We start from the raw sequence: 16,245 nt of genomic DNA on the forward strand, positions 1-16,245 counted from the left end.
AAAAATTATAAAGAATAGGATTTAAAATGGAAACTTAGAGACTTTTCATTTTCTTAGCATTTATTTTTTATTTTTTCATTTTATTTTGATTATAGAACATTGGACTTAAGACCTTCACTTTTTTGAACATTGAACATAAAGCCTTCAATTTTTAATGTGAGTAATTAAGGCCTTCAATTCTATTTTGAACGTCAATGTTCAAAGAAATTGAAGGCCTTTCATGCAGAGACTTTCCATATCTCATAAGTTACAAGTCGTTGGTAATTAGACGTACAAAAAATTAAAGGCCTTCAATTTAGACTTTTCATATCTCACAAGTCGTTGGTAATTAATTAAGGCCTGATTTTTTTTTTTTTTTTTTAACCTGCAGGTTTTTGAAAGGAGAAGGCCCCTAGGCAGCATATTTTAAGGCATTGACTGGGGGCATTACCGGAAACAATGCTTTGATGATTCGTCTTTTTGTAAGCATTTTTTTTTCTTAAAATAAATATTCATTAATTGAGGCCTTATTAAATTGGGCACTGCATTATATTATTGCCTTTTTTAATTTTATTTTACCAAGATTTGGGGCCTTATTTAAGTGTATTGATCATATTTAATGTAGGGTTGGTAATTTTTGACACGACCCGCGAACCCGGCACGAAAAAACCGAGTTTGGGTTTGTTATAATCGGGTTCGGGTTGATCCGATTATAACACGATTATAACCCAATTATGTGGGTTGACCTGCTAACATGATTACTCGCCAACACGAGTATAACCCGATTACGCGGGTTGACCCGCCAATACGATTATAACCCGATTAAAAACTAAAATTGAAGGTTGAAACATGTGAAAACAGTGAAATTAATGCTGTGTCAGGTCGGGTCGGTTAAAACGGGTGACACGCTTATTAGTCGTGTTCAGGTTACCCGATTATTAATCGGGTCGTGTTCGGGTCGCGTGTCACAACCCGATTAATAATCGGGTCAGGTTCGTGTCAGACCCGTTAATGTAATCGGGTCAGTCGGGTTGACACGACCCGACCCGTGAACCCGAATTGCCAACCCTAATTTTAATGCCTTAATTTTTTTTTTTTTGAGAAATAAATCTCTATTAATATTTTTAAATTAGGGGCCTTATTAAATTAGGGGCCTTAGGCCATGGACCCTGAACTACTCCTTTAAATCTCCATAGGAATCTCCATAGTTTCCTATTTAGCTCACGTGAGCTATAAATAGGAAACTATGGAGATTTCATCAAGTATTGGCAGGGAAGTCTTTTCCAACTTTCCTTTTTTTTTTTTCCGTTCTTCTTACATTTTCCTTAATTCCTCTCGTTTTTCCATACTCTCTGTTACAACAGGGTGGTATTAATATTGTTTCCGGAATGGATAGCCTGATGCCTGATTATATACGGGAAAAAGAACACCCTTTCGTTTATTTGGATTGGAAAGGAATGTAAAAAACACCTAGATTGCCACCAAATAGTTGGACTCGATTGACTACCAGCATTCAGTGGTTTGTCTTACAAACTCAAAAGAAAAATGACATAAGAAACAGAGCAGACAGTTCTTCCTCCTCAGAATGAGCAGAGAGATAAATAAGAATTTTAGAAACACCGGTTCAGGTGAGATAGTTGAGGAACTCAGCCGCAGTTATTATGGCCAAAACCCCCTTCTTCAATTTAGGATAAGTGTGCAATTAAGTGAAGTGAAGTGCAACAGTCCAACGGATATAACTAGAGAGTCGTAATTTAAGATAACTTCTCTGTCACGTTTCCTGTTGACCAACTAGAGAGTCAAGACTTCTTCCATCGTTCATATCGTGAAATGACTACGATACCCCCATCACTTTGGACACTTCGCGGTAATTTCGTAATTAAGTCTCACATAAAGGGTTATCCCCATAATTTCAGTTCACATTTTGACTTCTCTCTGAACCACGTCTCTCTGTTTTGAGGTTTTAAAGCAGAAAAATGTCTGTTATTGCGGCGGCCTGTAAGAAGAGGAAGCGGACGGCATCAAACGTCTACGATTTTCACACTTTCGCCGACGCAGGTTTTCCCATCGACCCCAAGGGCGCCTTCCGCGACAACATCCGGCTGTTGCTTCAAGAGTGCGCCGAACCACACCAGAAGCATGTCCGACGCACGCTACTTCGCCTTGGGCACGGCTCCTCCAACGAAGTCGTTGTCCCTCTCTACACCATTGTGGAGGACGTCCGGCGAACTCAGCAGCCCTACTGCGATCACTGTCGATGCACCGGTAAGGATATATCCTTTTCATATATGGGGTTATCTCGTTTTCATATGGGTTTTGACTTTTGAGTATTGGGTGGTTTTTTCATATTGATGGGAGAGATATATAGATAGGGTTTTTTGATTTTGGGATTGGAATTGAATCGATAGATATAGTGCATAGAGCTGTTAGAAAACTGTCCAAAGCATGTAAAGAGCTGTTTCGACACCAAAGCTGTTATGCTTCCATTTAGTCAGGGTTGGTGATGGTACGATGTCATGGCTATAATCGTAATTTCAGGTTAGAGCTCTATTTAGAGTGTGGCTTTTTATTAGGGTGGCAATTTTGACATAACATACGAACCTAACACTAACACGATACGAAATTATAGAATTAGAGTTTAGGCTAAACGAGTTGACGGGTTGACCATTTACTAACACAATTATAAACGGGTTGGTATGTCAATTCTCAGGTTGACCCACCAACCTATTTACATCCCATTTAGCAATTGGGTCACCCACCAACTTGCGGGTTGGCGTGTTCAACCCATTTACTTATTAAAATATTTTTTAAAAATATATATATCAAAATTGTAAAGTTGGAACTCTAAATTCATTTCGTATTGTTCTTTGCCAACCCTAAATTCATTTCCCTAAAAGTAACAAGCTTAGCATCATATACACAAAATTTATTACCAAGAAAACATAAAAGTAAACACAATTCTGCTTTGGAAAAATCTTTAAAAAATTCGGGTCGTGTCGGTTTAACATGACCTGCTTGTTTAATCGTGTCATGCCGGGTAACCCGATGGGTTAGTCGTATCGTGTTTGGGTTACGGGTTTCAACCACCCAATTAATAATCGTGTCGGATTCGGGTTGACCTAACTGGGTTAGTGGGTTGACTCGAACCCGACACGCCAACCCAAATTGCCCACCCTACTTTTTGTATGGTCGGCAGCTTTGGTGTAAAATTTTAGGGTTTTATAAAAAACCCCCCAAACTACCAGTCGTTTTTAAAGTAGCCTTTGAACTATCAAGTGTATGAATATGACTCCCAAAACTATCAAAGAGTGCCAAAAAAACCACTTTTGTCAAAATATTTCTATAATACCCTTGTCACGTGTCATATATTCAATTAAAAAAATTAAAACATTTTAAAAATTAAATTTAAAAGTCAAAGAAAGACTCAAAATATATAATAATTTTTTTTTTAGAAAAAAAAAAAAAAAAACTAAAAAAATATGAAGTCCAAATTTTGGCCAATGGGGGAACCACCCCCTAAGTTTGGGAGGTCTTATTAGTACACATGGTAGATCAGGGGGCTACTTTAAAAACGTCTCGTATTGTTTTTTTTTTTTTTTTGGGGGGGGGGGGGGGGGGGGGGGGCTTTATAATTAACCCAAAATTTTAAGTGGCAAAATTTGGTAGCCTGTTGGAATAAGGTATTCTTTAGGGACAGTACTGTGGTTCGGAAGGCATTTTCACTGTGCCTTATGTGGGGTTTAAACCCATCTGATTGAACTAGTTCAGCATAAATAAAATAAAATTATTTTAGGTTAAAGGAGTTATTGGAAATATCATGGATGTTATTGGCTTGACTTGGGAGGCTCTTGCATGTTTCTACCCTTTGTTTACTGATCTGAAAAAGACTAAATTAGAATTCTACATATGTGGAATTAGATGCAGCAAAACGTATTTAGTAGTATCGAATGAGGCATTTGCAATGCAAACCCCCTAGCTTCCTACATCACAGGACTATCTGCCTATGCTCACCATACGATATTTGGCAGCTGTGCTTGTAACATAAATCTTTTTCTCAAATTGATTTTACCAACGTTCCATTATTTTCTTTTTTAACTAGGACTTAGTTATTGAAAATGAAATATTGGGCCCTGAAATTTTGTATGACATGGATTCTTTGATGAGCCTAAATCACCAGCAGTGCTGCAAGTTTGTAAAGTAGTTTGTTGGATCAAACTCAATTTTCAAAAAAGTTTTATCTATTATTGTGGTCGTTTGTTGCCTTATTCTCTATATGCTTTTGGCTTTATTTATTCATCTATTATTTTTATGCCAATGCATTTTTAAAATTTTAGTTTCAAAGAAAGCCCATTGACTTGTGGCTCTTTTCATATTGATGGGAGAGATAGCTAGGGTTTTTGATTTTGGATATATGTGTTTAATTCTTTTTTCACTTACTTAGGTTGGGGCAATCATTTTGTATATATCAAAAAGAAATTATCATTTGATAATCCCAGCAGCTGATGAGTGGAATAAGCCTTTGGCTGATGACTTTGTTGATCTTCAGACCCATCTCTTGCACGGGCTGATTCACTGCAATGGGTTTGGTCATTTGCTCTACATCAATGGAATTGCGGGGGGTTCAAAACATCTCCGTGGCAAAGAACTCATGGATTTGTGGTACCGGATTTGCACAAAACTTCGAACCCGGTAAGTGAAAGCACCAAATTACTTGGTTTCTTTTAGGTTTATGAACATTAAAGACTTGGAATTTATGCAGTTTTTTGCTCTCTTTTAGGAAAATCACAGTTCAGGATTTGTCAAGGAAGAAGTCCATGGATCTTCGGTTGCTCTATGGGGTTGGTTATGGTCATTCTTGGTATGGTAAATGGGGATACAAATTCTGCCGTGGAGGCTTTGGAGTGTCAGAACATGATTATTATGGAGCCATGCAAGATCTTAGCTCATTGGAACTTGACCAAATTGTCAAAGATTTTAGTGACACGGACAAATGCAGAGAAATCAATCAAATATTTCGTCACTACAGAGATATGAGTGAAGCCCAGCTGTTGACACTCAATGATCTTCTCGGGTTCATGCTAACTATCAGGTCTCATGCTCCGGTGCATATAAACAAGAAGGCCACTGCTGCTCTTTCATCTTCCACCTCAAAACCATCAACCGGAATTATCCTCCAGAACAAGCCTTTGGTGAAGGGAATATCAATGGAGCATAGAAGTTTAAAAAGTGTAATCGCCGATATGGAGGATGGCAACAGGCCTGCAAAAAGACTAGAATATGCTGCAGAAGTGATTGTAAATGCATTGAAAGAGAATAACGCTGGAAAATTCTGTCACGGCAAGATGACCCGACCAGATTTGCGAGATGCAGCTCGAGTTAAAATTGGTGATACAGGTCTGCTGGATTATGTGCTAAAATCACTGGACAATGTGATTGTAGGAACCCATGTTATGTGTCGTATGAAGAACCCGACAACTCGAATTTATGAATACTCACTCCATGAGCTTGATAATGGGATTAAGTCCTCTGAACCAGACACAGAAGTACTTCCAAAGCCCTTTTCAGCACCAGCTCCGTTACCAGGAGTTGATGTTTACTGTGATCTGGTTTATTTGTATAGAAATATACTGGTGGATTACCCTGGATCGGATTGGGTAAATAAGGCAACTCAGGCAGTGCTGAACAGCAAGTATTTTGTGAAGGAGTTGCCATTTATTGATGACAATGATCAGTTTCTGACATTTACTTGCCGATTGATTCCAATTTTGGGTGAGATAGAAACTGAATTGCAGAAGGGGTTACCACCTGGGGAAGTTGTTGTGGTTGTTCCACTGCATGCAACGGTTGGAGAGTTAAAACAGGCGGTGGAGAATGCAGTGAGGGATACATACTGCGTTGCAGAAAATTTTTTGGTTATGGAGATTGAGGAGCTAGAGGGTTTCAAGGATGAGGCAGTTCTTCTTGGAGCAGTAGCCTCAGGAATAGGCCTTTCTATTATAGGTAGCGGGTTAGCTTTGGAGAATCCTCTGAGGTGCCAAGCTGGGGTTGAAAATTCAACAGTGAGGTGCATATGCGGCACTGAAGATGACGACGGGGAGAGGATGGTTGCATGTGATATTTGTGATGTGTGGCTGAACACTCACTGCCTTGGCATTGAGGATATTGAAGCCATCCTGCCGCGGTACATCTGCAGAGGGTGCAAGGTCTCCACCTCGGTTGCTGCACTCACAGCTGAGTCTTCTTGTTGCTTTCAGTACGAGGACACCTTGTAGCTTTGAGTTCGAGAGCGCGTTTCTAATGCCTGCATAGAGTTGAAGAGCTACCATTGCACAAAAATGGTGGGCGGCATTTTCCTTTGTCTAACCAATGTTGTGCATTAGAATTTAGAAGCACTCGCTATATAACATACTTTTATTCTTTATTCGATTGTTATTGACACGTTAGAAGCACTCACCCTCTACTTTGTTTTTGTATGGAGAGGAGGTGCTATTCGAGTTAGAACTGTATATTTTTTCAAAGGTGTACCTTGGATTGAGATTTCTGCTTTAGATAGGTCTGAGGTGTACCTTTAAGATTAATTGGTTCTAATGTATACTTTCAGGATTAAGTTCACTATTCCAATATAATGGATTGAGATTTTTGTTTTGATGTTGTAAAACGTATTGCCTTGCTTTGCTGCATTGATATTTTGTTCCAGCTTTGATTGTTTATCTCCTACAAAATTGCTCTTTTGAAAGCCACTGCATAACTGAACACATTGGATTAACATTGTTGGCTCTTGATTTTGGAAATTGATGAAATTATGTTGTTGATTGCTTCAGGATGTATTTGATGTTGAGAGAATATGTGAAAAATGTTGTTCTTAGTAAACAGAATATGTGAAAATGTTGAGAGATCACCAGAACGTTTTGTCTTGATGTTGTAATGAACTGAGAATTTTGTTTTGATGCTGTAAACACATTCTCTTAGTTAAATTATACTTTTCGTAAAAGAATGGTCAAGTATTACAATTTTTACTATTAAATTCTTAACGATCTAATGTGGAAGTTTATAATTGATCAAAAAATTTAGGAATAAGATTCTCTCTATTTAAATTGAAATGGAGATGAGCTATTTTATGATCAATATTTTATTTTTTGTGTTAATGGTGTACATGATATCATATGGTGAATATGTTACCATATTATTTAAAAAATGATGTGACATATTGTATATCGTTTAAATGTAACAAAATAAAATTATAATCATGCAATGATTTCTTTGCATCTCAAGGGAATTGAATGGAAATGATCATTTTCCAAAAAATTGTTCCTTACAAAGTCAACCATACATCACCACAGTTTGTAAGTGACTTTATAATAACAGTCGTAATTTTTCAAATTTTTTCTAACAAATTGATGTGGTAATTTATAATTCGTAAAATAATTAAGACAGTATGATTTTTTTTTTTTGTAAGTAAAATAGTTAAGAGTATATGATTTTTTTTATAATTAAAATTGTATGATTGATAATTTAGTTATTATGCTTATTTTATTAATTACATGCTGTCATGTCAATTTATAAAATAATTATAGTTAAAATTGTAATGCGGCAACACCCCTTTAGGCTTTAGGTAAAATTGGACCAACTAGGAATGACTAACACAGTTACGTTGTCAAAGTTATAGGTAATAGCATTTCCAGCAGAATAAGCAAATGACCCATAATTTTTAAATTTGATTATTTGGAACTTTTTTTTTTTTTTTTTTTTTTTTTTTGTATAATTGTTATTTTAATGAGGATAGAGGAAGGGACACAATGCATAATCTTGGGGAATCAGAAAGCCAGGGCCACACCCTAGTGTCGGCCTCTTGCCATGCAATTTTCGCAAAGTGCCTTGAACTTTGGATTTTAATAATCGTTATCCAAAGTGAGAGAGAGAAAGAAGCTGGGGATGGTGCAGGCATGGGCGGACGGGCGACAGGGAGTGATTCTGGGATTTTTTTTAAGTAGGCGGGAGCAAAAGGGTTAGGGCGCTGTGTGATTCGTGAAGGATGAAGTTGTGAATTTAGGCCGAAAAATACGAATATATAGTCGCATTAGAATTTGCAAAACGTCTTCGTTTTACTCATAATAAGGAGTAAAAAAGACACCTTACCATTGTCGGGTCGGGTCGGGTCGGCTACCGCCAAAAACTATCTATTACCGATTACCGACCCAATAGTAAATTCGAAATTACATTTTTTTTTCGATAAGCGGTTCGTTGGCGGTCGGCGGGTTTTCGGTAGTTGGTAATCGGATAATTTGCCCATCCCTAAGCAAAGGTTTCAATTGCATAAAAGACTTCCCTTCTAAGCCACCGCTTATACCAAATCAATGAATTTAGGCGATACTGTCAAAATATTGAGAAAGAGATTTTTATTTTTATTTTTTTATTTTTTATATTTTTCTATCATTCTCTTATTAATTTTTTTTTTTTTAAAAAAAATTAATCATTGAATTTGTAAGACCCACACGTGGATCCTATGTAAATTTTTAAATCGAATGATTAATTTTTAAAATGGAAAGATGGGAGAAGAACCCAAGTGTACTAAATAACATGTCTCATTTTTTGAATATTGTGTACCATGTACATTATTAGATGTAATTAAATAAAATATTGACCTTAAAATTTTCGAAGATGACCTTGATTCAACTTGTGCTGTTGTGCTATTGAAATTTTTAATTATGAAAGGAAATTTTTTGGTTATTTTATTTATTATATTTTGCGGGATAAAAAATAATGAAGGTTTATAATTTCTTTAATTAGTTTCTTCGAATGCTCCGTTTGTTTCAGTGTAAAATGGTTTCTGAAAAATGATTTTGGCATTTTTCAGTGTTTGTTGGGGGCGAAAATAATAGTCAATCAGAAAATGATTTCCATTTGACCAAAAAGCTTAGTAAATTTCAGAAAATGATTTACGCTTTTTAAAAGTGTAAATCATATTCCCTAAAGGACAGACGCATTCAACCCTCTTTTAAACGACGCAGTCGACCTTCATATTCAAGCAGTTGACCACCATCGAAATATAGCCGGTGCCGGAATCTGACAACGTTCGGCCACTGTCCCCAGAATCCGATCAGCCCAGATTTCGACGACTAGAATGGTCGGATTTTGGCCAACTGACCGGATTCCAGCAAAAAATGTCCAGATTCCGGCCATTTTTCGCCAGTATTCGACCAACCCAGATTTTGATGAAACTGTCCAGATTTCGGTAACACTAGCCAAAATTCAGTGAAAATGGCCGGAATCCTGCCGATCAGTGACGGAATCTCATCACCGATAATTTTTATATTATTTTACATTAATATTTATATATTGTGAATAAAAATTGATTTTTATAAATTAATATGATTTAATGAAAATATAAGAAATATTTGTGATTTTCCGTATGCATTAAACACCAAAAAATGTTTTCGACGAAAAATATTTTTAAAAAAATAATTTTCCGAAAATAATTTTACGACAAAAATCATTTTATGTCGAAACAAATGAAATATAAATCATCAATTATGACAGTACTGTGTATCAACTACATCGACTTGAACAATTTTTGAGTACTTTGGTTTAATTTTATATATGATTGTGTTTAATAAAGAAGGAGATTGAAAACAATTACTTCTATCTGCTAGCTTTGATCTGATTCAAGTGCATATGGTAATTACTTCGAAATAGGTGATTACTATTATGATTCAGATTACCAAGTGTTCGATCGTGTCATCTAGTTGATTTGGATAATCATTATCCAAAAATATTAAAAAAAGAAAGGGTTAAATATTCCAATGGTATTTGGATTTTAAGCTATTTTAAATTTAGTACCTGATTTTTATTTTGTATCAAATATGATATTTGAATTAGGGGTAAAAACTCAGTTAGTACCTCTATTAAATTTTTTGTCCAAATTTTAACGACTTGGCACGTGTCAGTCGCTTAGGTTGACACGTGGTACTATATATATATAAAAAAAAACTAAAAATCTTTAAAAATTAATTAAAAATAATAAAATAATAAAATTTTTAAAAAAAAATTGAAAAAAAGAAAAAACAAAACGAGGGGTGGTTGACCGCCCTTGGCCAGGGGGTGGCCGGCCACCCTCATTTTGGCCATGGGGGTGGTTTGACCACCTCTAAGGACCAAAACCAATAAAAAAAATTGAGAGTTTGCCATGTAGCAGGGTATTATAGGCATATTTTGACAAAAGATGCCTTTTTAAAATTTTTTGGTAGTTTGAGATGTAGAGTTTAAGCGTTAGTAGTTCGAGTAGCTACTTTCAAAATGACCGACAATTTAGAAGTCTAAACTATAATTTTTCCAAAAAAAATAATAATAAAACAACGTAGGATCGGGTGAGATAGTAGTGGGATTGTTGTATATAAGGTAGTATTTCTCTTTTCAAATAAAGCCCCCACAATAATTCTCAATTTCACATTTTCCAAAAATCGATTTAAAAACCCAAAACCAAATATTTGAAACGTTTTTCTTTAAAGAGACGCATTTCATTTAAAGATCCGTTTCCCCAACGGCTTCGTGAGCCAAATTCAAATTCAAATAAGTCCCCATCCTCTTGCTCTCAAAAATATAGAAAGAAAAATGTTTCCCATCCCTCGTTCCCCCTCTCTCTCCCTCTCTCCAATGGTGACCACCAATACCTTTCTCAGCACGCCCTCCAAGACCCCCTCCGACAAGTTCCGCAAACACCCCAACCCCAACCCCAACCCCAACCCCAACGCCGTCTCCGGCTCGCTTTTCTCGGTTCGAGGCCTACAACCATCTCCAGGCGGCGGCTGCGGCCTTCCGGATTACAGAGATCGTGGTCCTGGGTGGCCAATCCGACGGCAAGAGCTCTCTCCTCGAAGCCCTCCTTGGGCAACCGCCGCCTCCTCATTCTCCAGATGGTCCACGACCCCTCCGCCCTTGAACCCCGCTGCCGCTTCCAGGTTTTCTTTTCTTTGTGCCCTTCTTTCAAATGGAAATCGCTGGAGATTTGGAGAAAAATGGAAAGATAATGGAAATTGGATTTACTTATGCGATTCATGTTTCCAGCAATTGAAATAAAATGATCGTGTTAGTTTTAATTGAATACAGATTTGTGTTTTGGTGAGTTTCAAATAATTGAATACAGATTTGTGTTTGGTGAGTTTCAAATAATCAACTATCTAAAATGGAGAGACAGAGAGAGAGAGAGAGAGAGCAGGTGCAGTCAGTAAGGCATACCTATCCCTCCTGTGCTCACAAAACCTTGTCCAAATACACGCTCATAACGTAATATGCCACTAGATTTATACTGAACACTGGTTGAAGGTTGGTGGATTTATTTCTTCAGGGAGTCTTGTTTCCATCAATCTGGAAACAGCAAGCGAAAGTACAGCCCAACCCACTACCGGGAGCTCAGATTTTATACGAAGGTTTGCCTTCTTTTGAATTTCTTTATTTAATCCTTGCAAAGGACCTGCTAAATTTTGTTGACCAAATAGGCAATGAAAGACTGTCATCACTCTTAAAGGAAAGTTGATGAGTATTTACACATTGAACTACACAATGTGTTGACTTGAACTTTTGGTGAAGTCAAGTTGATGGACTCATTTGGTGAATTATGTGGGCAACAGCAAGTCTGAAACAATACACTAAATAAATACTTCTGGCTTTAAACCTTTTATTCCTATTGGGTTTTAGGCAATAATTGGTCATATTGGAGCAATACAATCTGTCACCACATTTACCCCATTTTCCTGCATTCTCCCCAAAGCTCGAGTAGGTGCAGGGCGAGAAGTCAGGCTTAACCTTTAAAAATATCCGATTCATCACAGATATATAGAGTTTGTTTACGCTTGTATTAGAGAAATGCTCAATAATATATGAAAAATATCAGTTGTGCTATTTATTCACTTTTTGTAGGTTGATTTTTAATGATCTCTTGTTGTGCTACTTCCTTGCCTTTGTAAAAGGTATTTGTTTTCTGCAGGTTTTCCTCTTGTTTTATTGCTTGCTAGTTTGGTTGTATCTACCTTAAGGGGGTATTCTGGGTTATATTTGGGACTTGTTGCTGAAAGTTGATTATTTGATTTCCTAACTCTCTCTTTCCCTTGCCTTTGGTACTTGCTTTCCAAAATAAGCTGGTTTTTATATAACAAAGTTAACAAAATAAATAGTTTTTCAAAACCAAAAAAAGGTTTCCGTTTATCAAAGTAATCTGACTGTTGTCAATTTTGTGCTCTTGTAAATAAGCTATAGGTTGTCTTTATTTATAAATAAGATGATTGTTGTAAATTCTGCAGGCACGAGCCTGTTTCACGATGGGTTTCCTAAATCATTTTTCCTTTTTGTAAATCTAGCATCAACGGTAATCAAATCCATACTGGCATAGTGAAGAACACTATCTTTGGTTAATATGAATAGGGGTCAAACCTAATTTTAATAGGAACGAAGCCTAATTGTTAAGCCTATATATATAGCTTAATAAAAAAAATATTAAAAGAGAATTTGAAAATCAATGAGGCCATGCCCTCTTTGGTCTATATGTAGTTTCGTCCCTGATGATACTGATATTACTGATTCGTGGCCAAATCGTATATGATTGTTAGTCTTAAAGTTCATTACATAGGAGTTATATCTATTTATTCATGTTTCTTTAGAAATGTTCAAAGAATTATTAACTTCACAAATTCTGTACCAACAACAGTTTTGAAGGAAAATTGTTAGTACTCAACTCTTGGCAGCATATCAGAGCTTGGGATATGAATCCCTCTGTAAGAGATAGATGTTCAAATTATAGGAGATGGATAAACTCTAGTTATGTAGTGTCGGCTCAAGATACCTCCAATAAACAGTAGTGGCATTATTAATGACTAGGAATAGTATATATAACAATACATATCCCCCGACCCACTTTATAATGAATCCATACATATTGGCCGGTGTTGCTCATTTTTACACTGCATATTTATTTAGCTGCGGAAATTGTGGTGTTGCTAAAATTAGTAGCTTGAATTCATAGATTTACTTGCTGCTATTTCAGTGGCCCGCAGGGCTCAACAAGCTTCCATAGGTTATTTGTAAGAATATTTTGGCTCTTTAGTGGAGGCACACCAACCCACATTATTTAAGCTTCTCTGGAGTGTATACACACACAACTTTGTATGTATACAATTCGAGACACCAGAGCTGGATGATTTTTTGGTAAAATGAATGTCTACAAAATAATGGATAATTGGTTTCCACATCTTTTTGAAACTTATTGGGATGTGCTCTTGGTTCCCTAACTGAGGCTGTATTTTCCAGGAAAATGCCTGCTTTTTTGAGAAAGAGCAGATACAAGTTTTGTTTGGAGTTTCAAACAATGAAAATAATCTGGCATTTATCTTAACTATGAGTTTTAAGATAGTCTTTGTATAAAATGTTAAATTCCCTTCTAATTTCGTTTGCCTCAGCATTTTAATTGATGAGGGATAGTTTGACTTTTCAATACTTTGGGTAAATAATGTTTCTAATTCTGTTTTTTTTTTTTTTTTTTTTTCAAATTGTCTCAGGAAGACAACATTGAGTAGCCTCCCTGTTTTGTTTTTATTTTTCAATTTTTTTTAATATATCTATTCACTGACTACTTCTCTTACCTGTTAATCTTCTTGTGTTGGTATTATCTAAATTCCAAAAACTCAAGCAAAAGGAAAACTATTTTCTCTCTAATAGGCTCTTAGTTGGACTTCCTATATCAGATAGATGAATTGTATTAAAGCCTGTAGCATGAATATTACAGGTCATCATAGGTTACATGATGTAAAATCATTTGCCATAGATTATTCTTGCTGTCTATATTTCTTTCATTTATGATATGAAACAAATAGTTAAAACGGTTTTCAGATTTTGATAGGATTAGGTTCTCATGCCGACTCTTTTTTTTAAAAACTTTTCTTGTGGTTGTTTCCACCCCCCCCCCCCCCCCCCCCCCCCACACACACACACACACACACACATAACACATAAATAATATATACTAATATATATAAGATTAGCCTTGTGGCAATTTTCTTAACAAGAGCTTTAGTAAAACAAATTGATTACATATGATTGAGATGTGATTTTTGTTTTTTTTTTTTAAGTTGCAAAAGTACTTTGTGATTAAGATATGCATCTAATGCATGTGTCCCCGTGCTACCATGTTGTGATAACTACACTGAACACAGTAGGATTGATAAAGACAAAACAAGGATGTGAACTTCTACCTGATTTACTCCCATCCCTCTCATCAGCCAACTGTATCCAGGGGTCATTCTTCTGTTTTTGTAATTTGTTATCTGTTTAGGATTCCTACAATAAAAAAATTACAACTTGATTTGTTTCTGAACTTACAATCCAGGAAATTCTTAAGCAAGCACTTACAATGTAGTCCCCTCATGAGAATCAAGGATTGATTTATTCGGTTGAAAATGTTACTGCAAAGTTTCACATGGAGCAAAAGGCTTATCTCTTGGAAGATGAGAGTTTTGTTTAGGAGCAAAAGGCTTAACACGTGCTCGATATGGTATTGTCATTCTGGGGAATCCTACAGTCCTGAGCAAACAGCCACTGTGGAACAGTTTATTGACACACTACAAGGTATTTCTCTGTTTTTATGTTACTTGTTTTATGTGATTGTGGGTTTTCTAAGCCTCTATTTTATTGTACTTGCTATGTGCCGGAATTGTTTTTCGCGTGTTTGGAGCTAGCCAACTAATATTATCTCACAGTTGGCAGCATTATTAGTGCTAATGTTGGATGCATAATGTCAATATTTCCTAATTATGTCACATGTTATTCTCTTCTTGGTCAACCTTCCCTCAAATTCGATAATTATATGCGTGAAAAAATACCATCTGGGGTCTGTTTGGCTTATAGTATGATTGTAGTGTTTCTCTGGTTACTGTCACCATTGCTTTCTTGTTGGAAAGGCATAAGCCGAAGCCAGGCTCATCAGTAGTGTAGTGGTTTAGATTGATGGTTAAGGATTGTCCTGTTAGAATGGAAGAGCACATCTTGTCTGCAAGTCTCATAGGGTTTGAGATGCACAGGTTTGACGTTATTTTAGGCATGGACTAGTTGTTCACCTATCATGCGTGGGTAGATTGCTTTTATAAAGTAGTGTTATGCTTGTCTTTTAGGTGAGTAGTTCATAATTTGAGGTGATTGAGGCTGTCGTTTTCCTAAGCTCGTATTAGTCCTTCAAGCTACTTGATTGCTGCAACAAAGATGTTCGGGATTTTTCACTTGTGTCACAAAGGAGAAACACAAAGCAAGGATTAAAGATATTATGATTGAGAATGAGTATTTGGACATCTTTCGTGAGGAGTAGGCTCGTTGCCCCTCATATAGCCTCACATATTTTGTTATATAGTTTGAAAAATGTTACAATGACAAAAATATCCACTTACTCTAAGAAAAAATATGAACAAGAAAATGTGTAAACCAAACATAACAAAGACAAAAATCTACAAAAACCCAACAAGATCGAAAATTCCCCAAAAATTTCAACACTGGTCGAAAACATGCCAGAAGAACTACACTGGCAGTCGGATCTCATTGCAAAACATTAGGGTCACTCGAATGCCGGAAAACACCAACAGCCATTCTCAAATCATCGCAAAACACCAAGGCCGGTCGGATCTCACCGCAAAAAAGTCAATTGGATCTTGCAACAAACCACCAAAGCCGATTGCATTTCACTAGAAAATACCAACAACTGATCATAACCCACAACAAAATAAGAAGGCCGGTCAGATGTCAACAACCAACAATGACAATCACGATTCCATTGATCAATACTATCAACAACCAACGACGATCACGTGTCCTTTGATCAATCCAACCAACCAATTACACTTGATTGATGATCAATACAACCAACAATGGATAATCAACAATTGATCATCAATACAACCACAACCAACAACAATGTTTGATTGATCATCAAAACAACCAACAACGACATTAGATTTATCATCAATACAACAACAACAAAGAATAGACAGTAAACAACAACATTGGATTGTCATCGATACAACCAACGCTCAACCACAATTATCAACAATTGGATTGGTCATCAAAACAACCAATAACAGACAACCAACAAAAACGTTTAATTGATGATCAATACATTCAACAACTAACATCGGAGAACCAACAACAACATTGGATTGATTATCAATACAATCAACAACGCTCAACCACAACCAACAACAATGTTTGATTGATCATCAACACAATCAACAAACAACC

The 16,245-nt window shown here is 36.3% G+C and overlaps 2 protein-coding genes across 3 annotated transcripts; both read left to right on the plus strand.

Moving 5' to 3' along the window:
• The first annotated feature begins 1,930 nt into the window (after positions 1-1,930).
• On the plus strand, positions 1,931-6,624 carry LOC133880541 (PHD finger protein MALE MEIOCYTE DEATH 1-like). The gene is made up of 3 exons (XM_062319490.1): positions 1,931-2,244; positions 4,421-4,668; positions 4,757-6,624. The coding sequence occupies exons 1-3, from the start codon at positions 2,119-2,121 to the stop codon at positions 6,249-6,251; spliced, it is 1,869 nt and encodes a 622-aa protein (XP_062175474.1). The 5' UTR covers positions 1,931-2,118; the 3' UTR covers positions 6,252-6,624.
• Positions 6,625-10,566: 3,942 nt separating this feature from the next.
• Positions 10,567-15,060, plus strand: LOC133879325 (uncharacterized). 2 transcript variants are annotated; one of them, XM_062317850.1, is made up of 3 exons: positions 10,567-10,934; positions 11,321-11,402; positions 14,351-15,060. In XM_062317850.1, exons 1-3 carry the CDS (start codon positions 10,588-10,590, stop codon positions 14,378-14,380), a joined length of 459 nt encoding a protein of 152 aa, XP_062173834.1. In that variant the 5' UTR covers positions 10,567-10,587; the 3' UTR covers positions 14,381-15,060. The 2 variants fall into 2 exon arrangements, with proteins under 2 accessions (XP_062173834.1, XP_062173835.1); XM_062317851.1 differs by lacking the exon at positions 11,321-11,402.
• The last annotated feature ends 1,185 nt before the right edge of the window (positions 15,061-16,245 follow it).

The sequence above is a fragment of the Alnus glutinosa genome, chromosome 10, assembly GCF_958979055.1.
Source record: "Alnus glutinosa chromosome 10, dhAlnGlut1.1, whole genome shotgun sequence".
NCBI classification, from domain to species: domain Eukaryota; kingdom Viridiplantae; phylum Streptophyta; class Magnoliopsida; order Fagales; family Betulaceae; genus Alnus; species Alnus glutinosa.

Excerpts from the sequence above, each read along its gene's own strand:
- LOC133879325 (XM_062317850.1), top strand. The coding sequence starts at position 10,588 with ATGTTTCCCATCCCTCGTTCCCCCTCTCTCTCCCTCTCTCCAATGGTG. Across the intron at positions 10,935-11,320 it reads AACCCCGCTGCCGCTTCCAG|GGAGTCTTGTTTCCATCAAT; the intron begins GTTTTCTTTTCT and ends TTATTTCTTCAG. Across the intron at positions 11,403-14,350 it reads AGCTCAGATTTTATACGAAG|GAAATTCTTAAGCAAGCACT; the intron begins GTTTGCCTTCTT and ends CTTACAATCCAG.
- LOC133880541 (XM_062319490.1), top strand. The coding sequence starts at position 2,119 with ATGTCCGACGCACGCTACTTCGCCTTGGGCACGGCTCCTCCAACGAAG. Across the intron at positions 2,245-4,420 it reads CGATCACTGTCGATGCACCG|GTTGGGGCAATCATTTTGTA; the intron begins GTAAGGATATAT and ends TCACTTACTTAG. Across the intron at positions 4,669-4,756 it reads TGCACAAAACTTCGAACCCG|GAAAATCACAGTTCAGGATT; the intron begins GTAAGTGAAAGC and ends GCTCTCTTTTAG.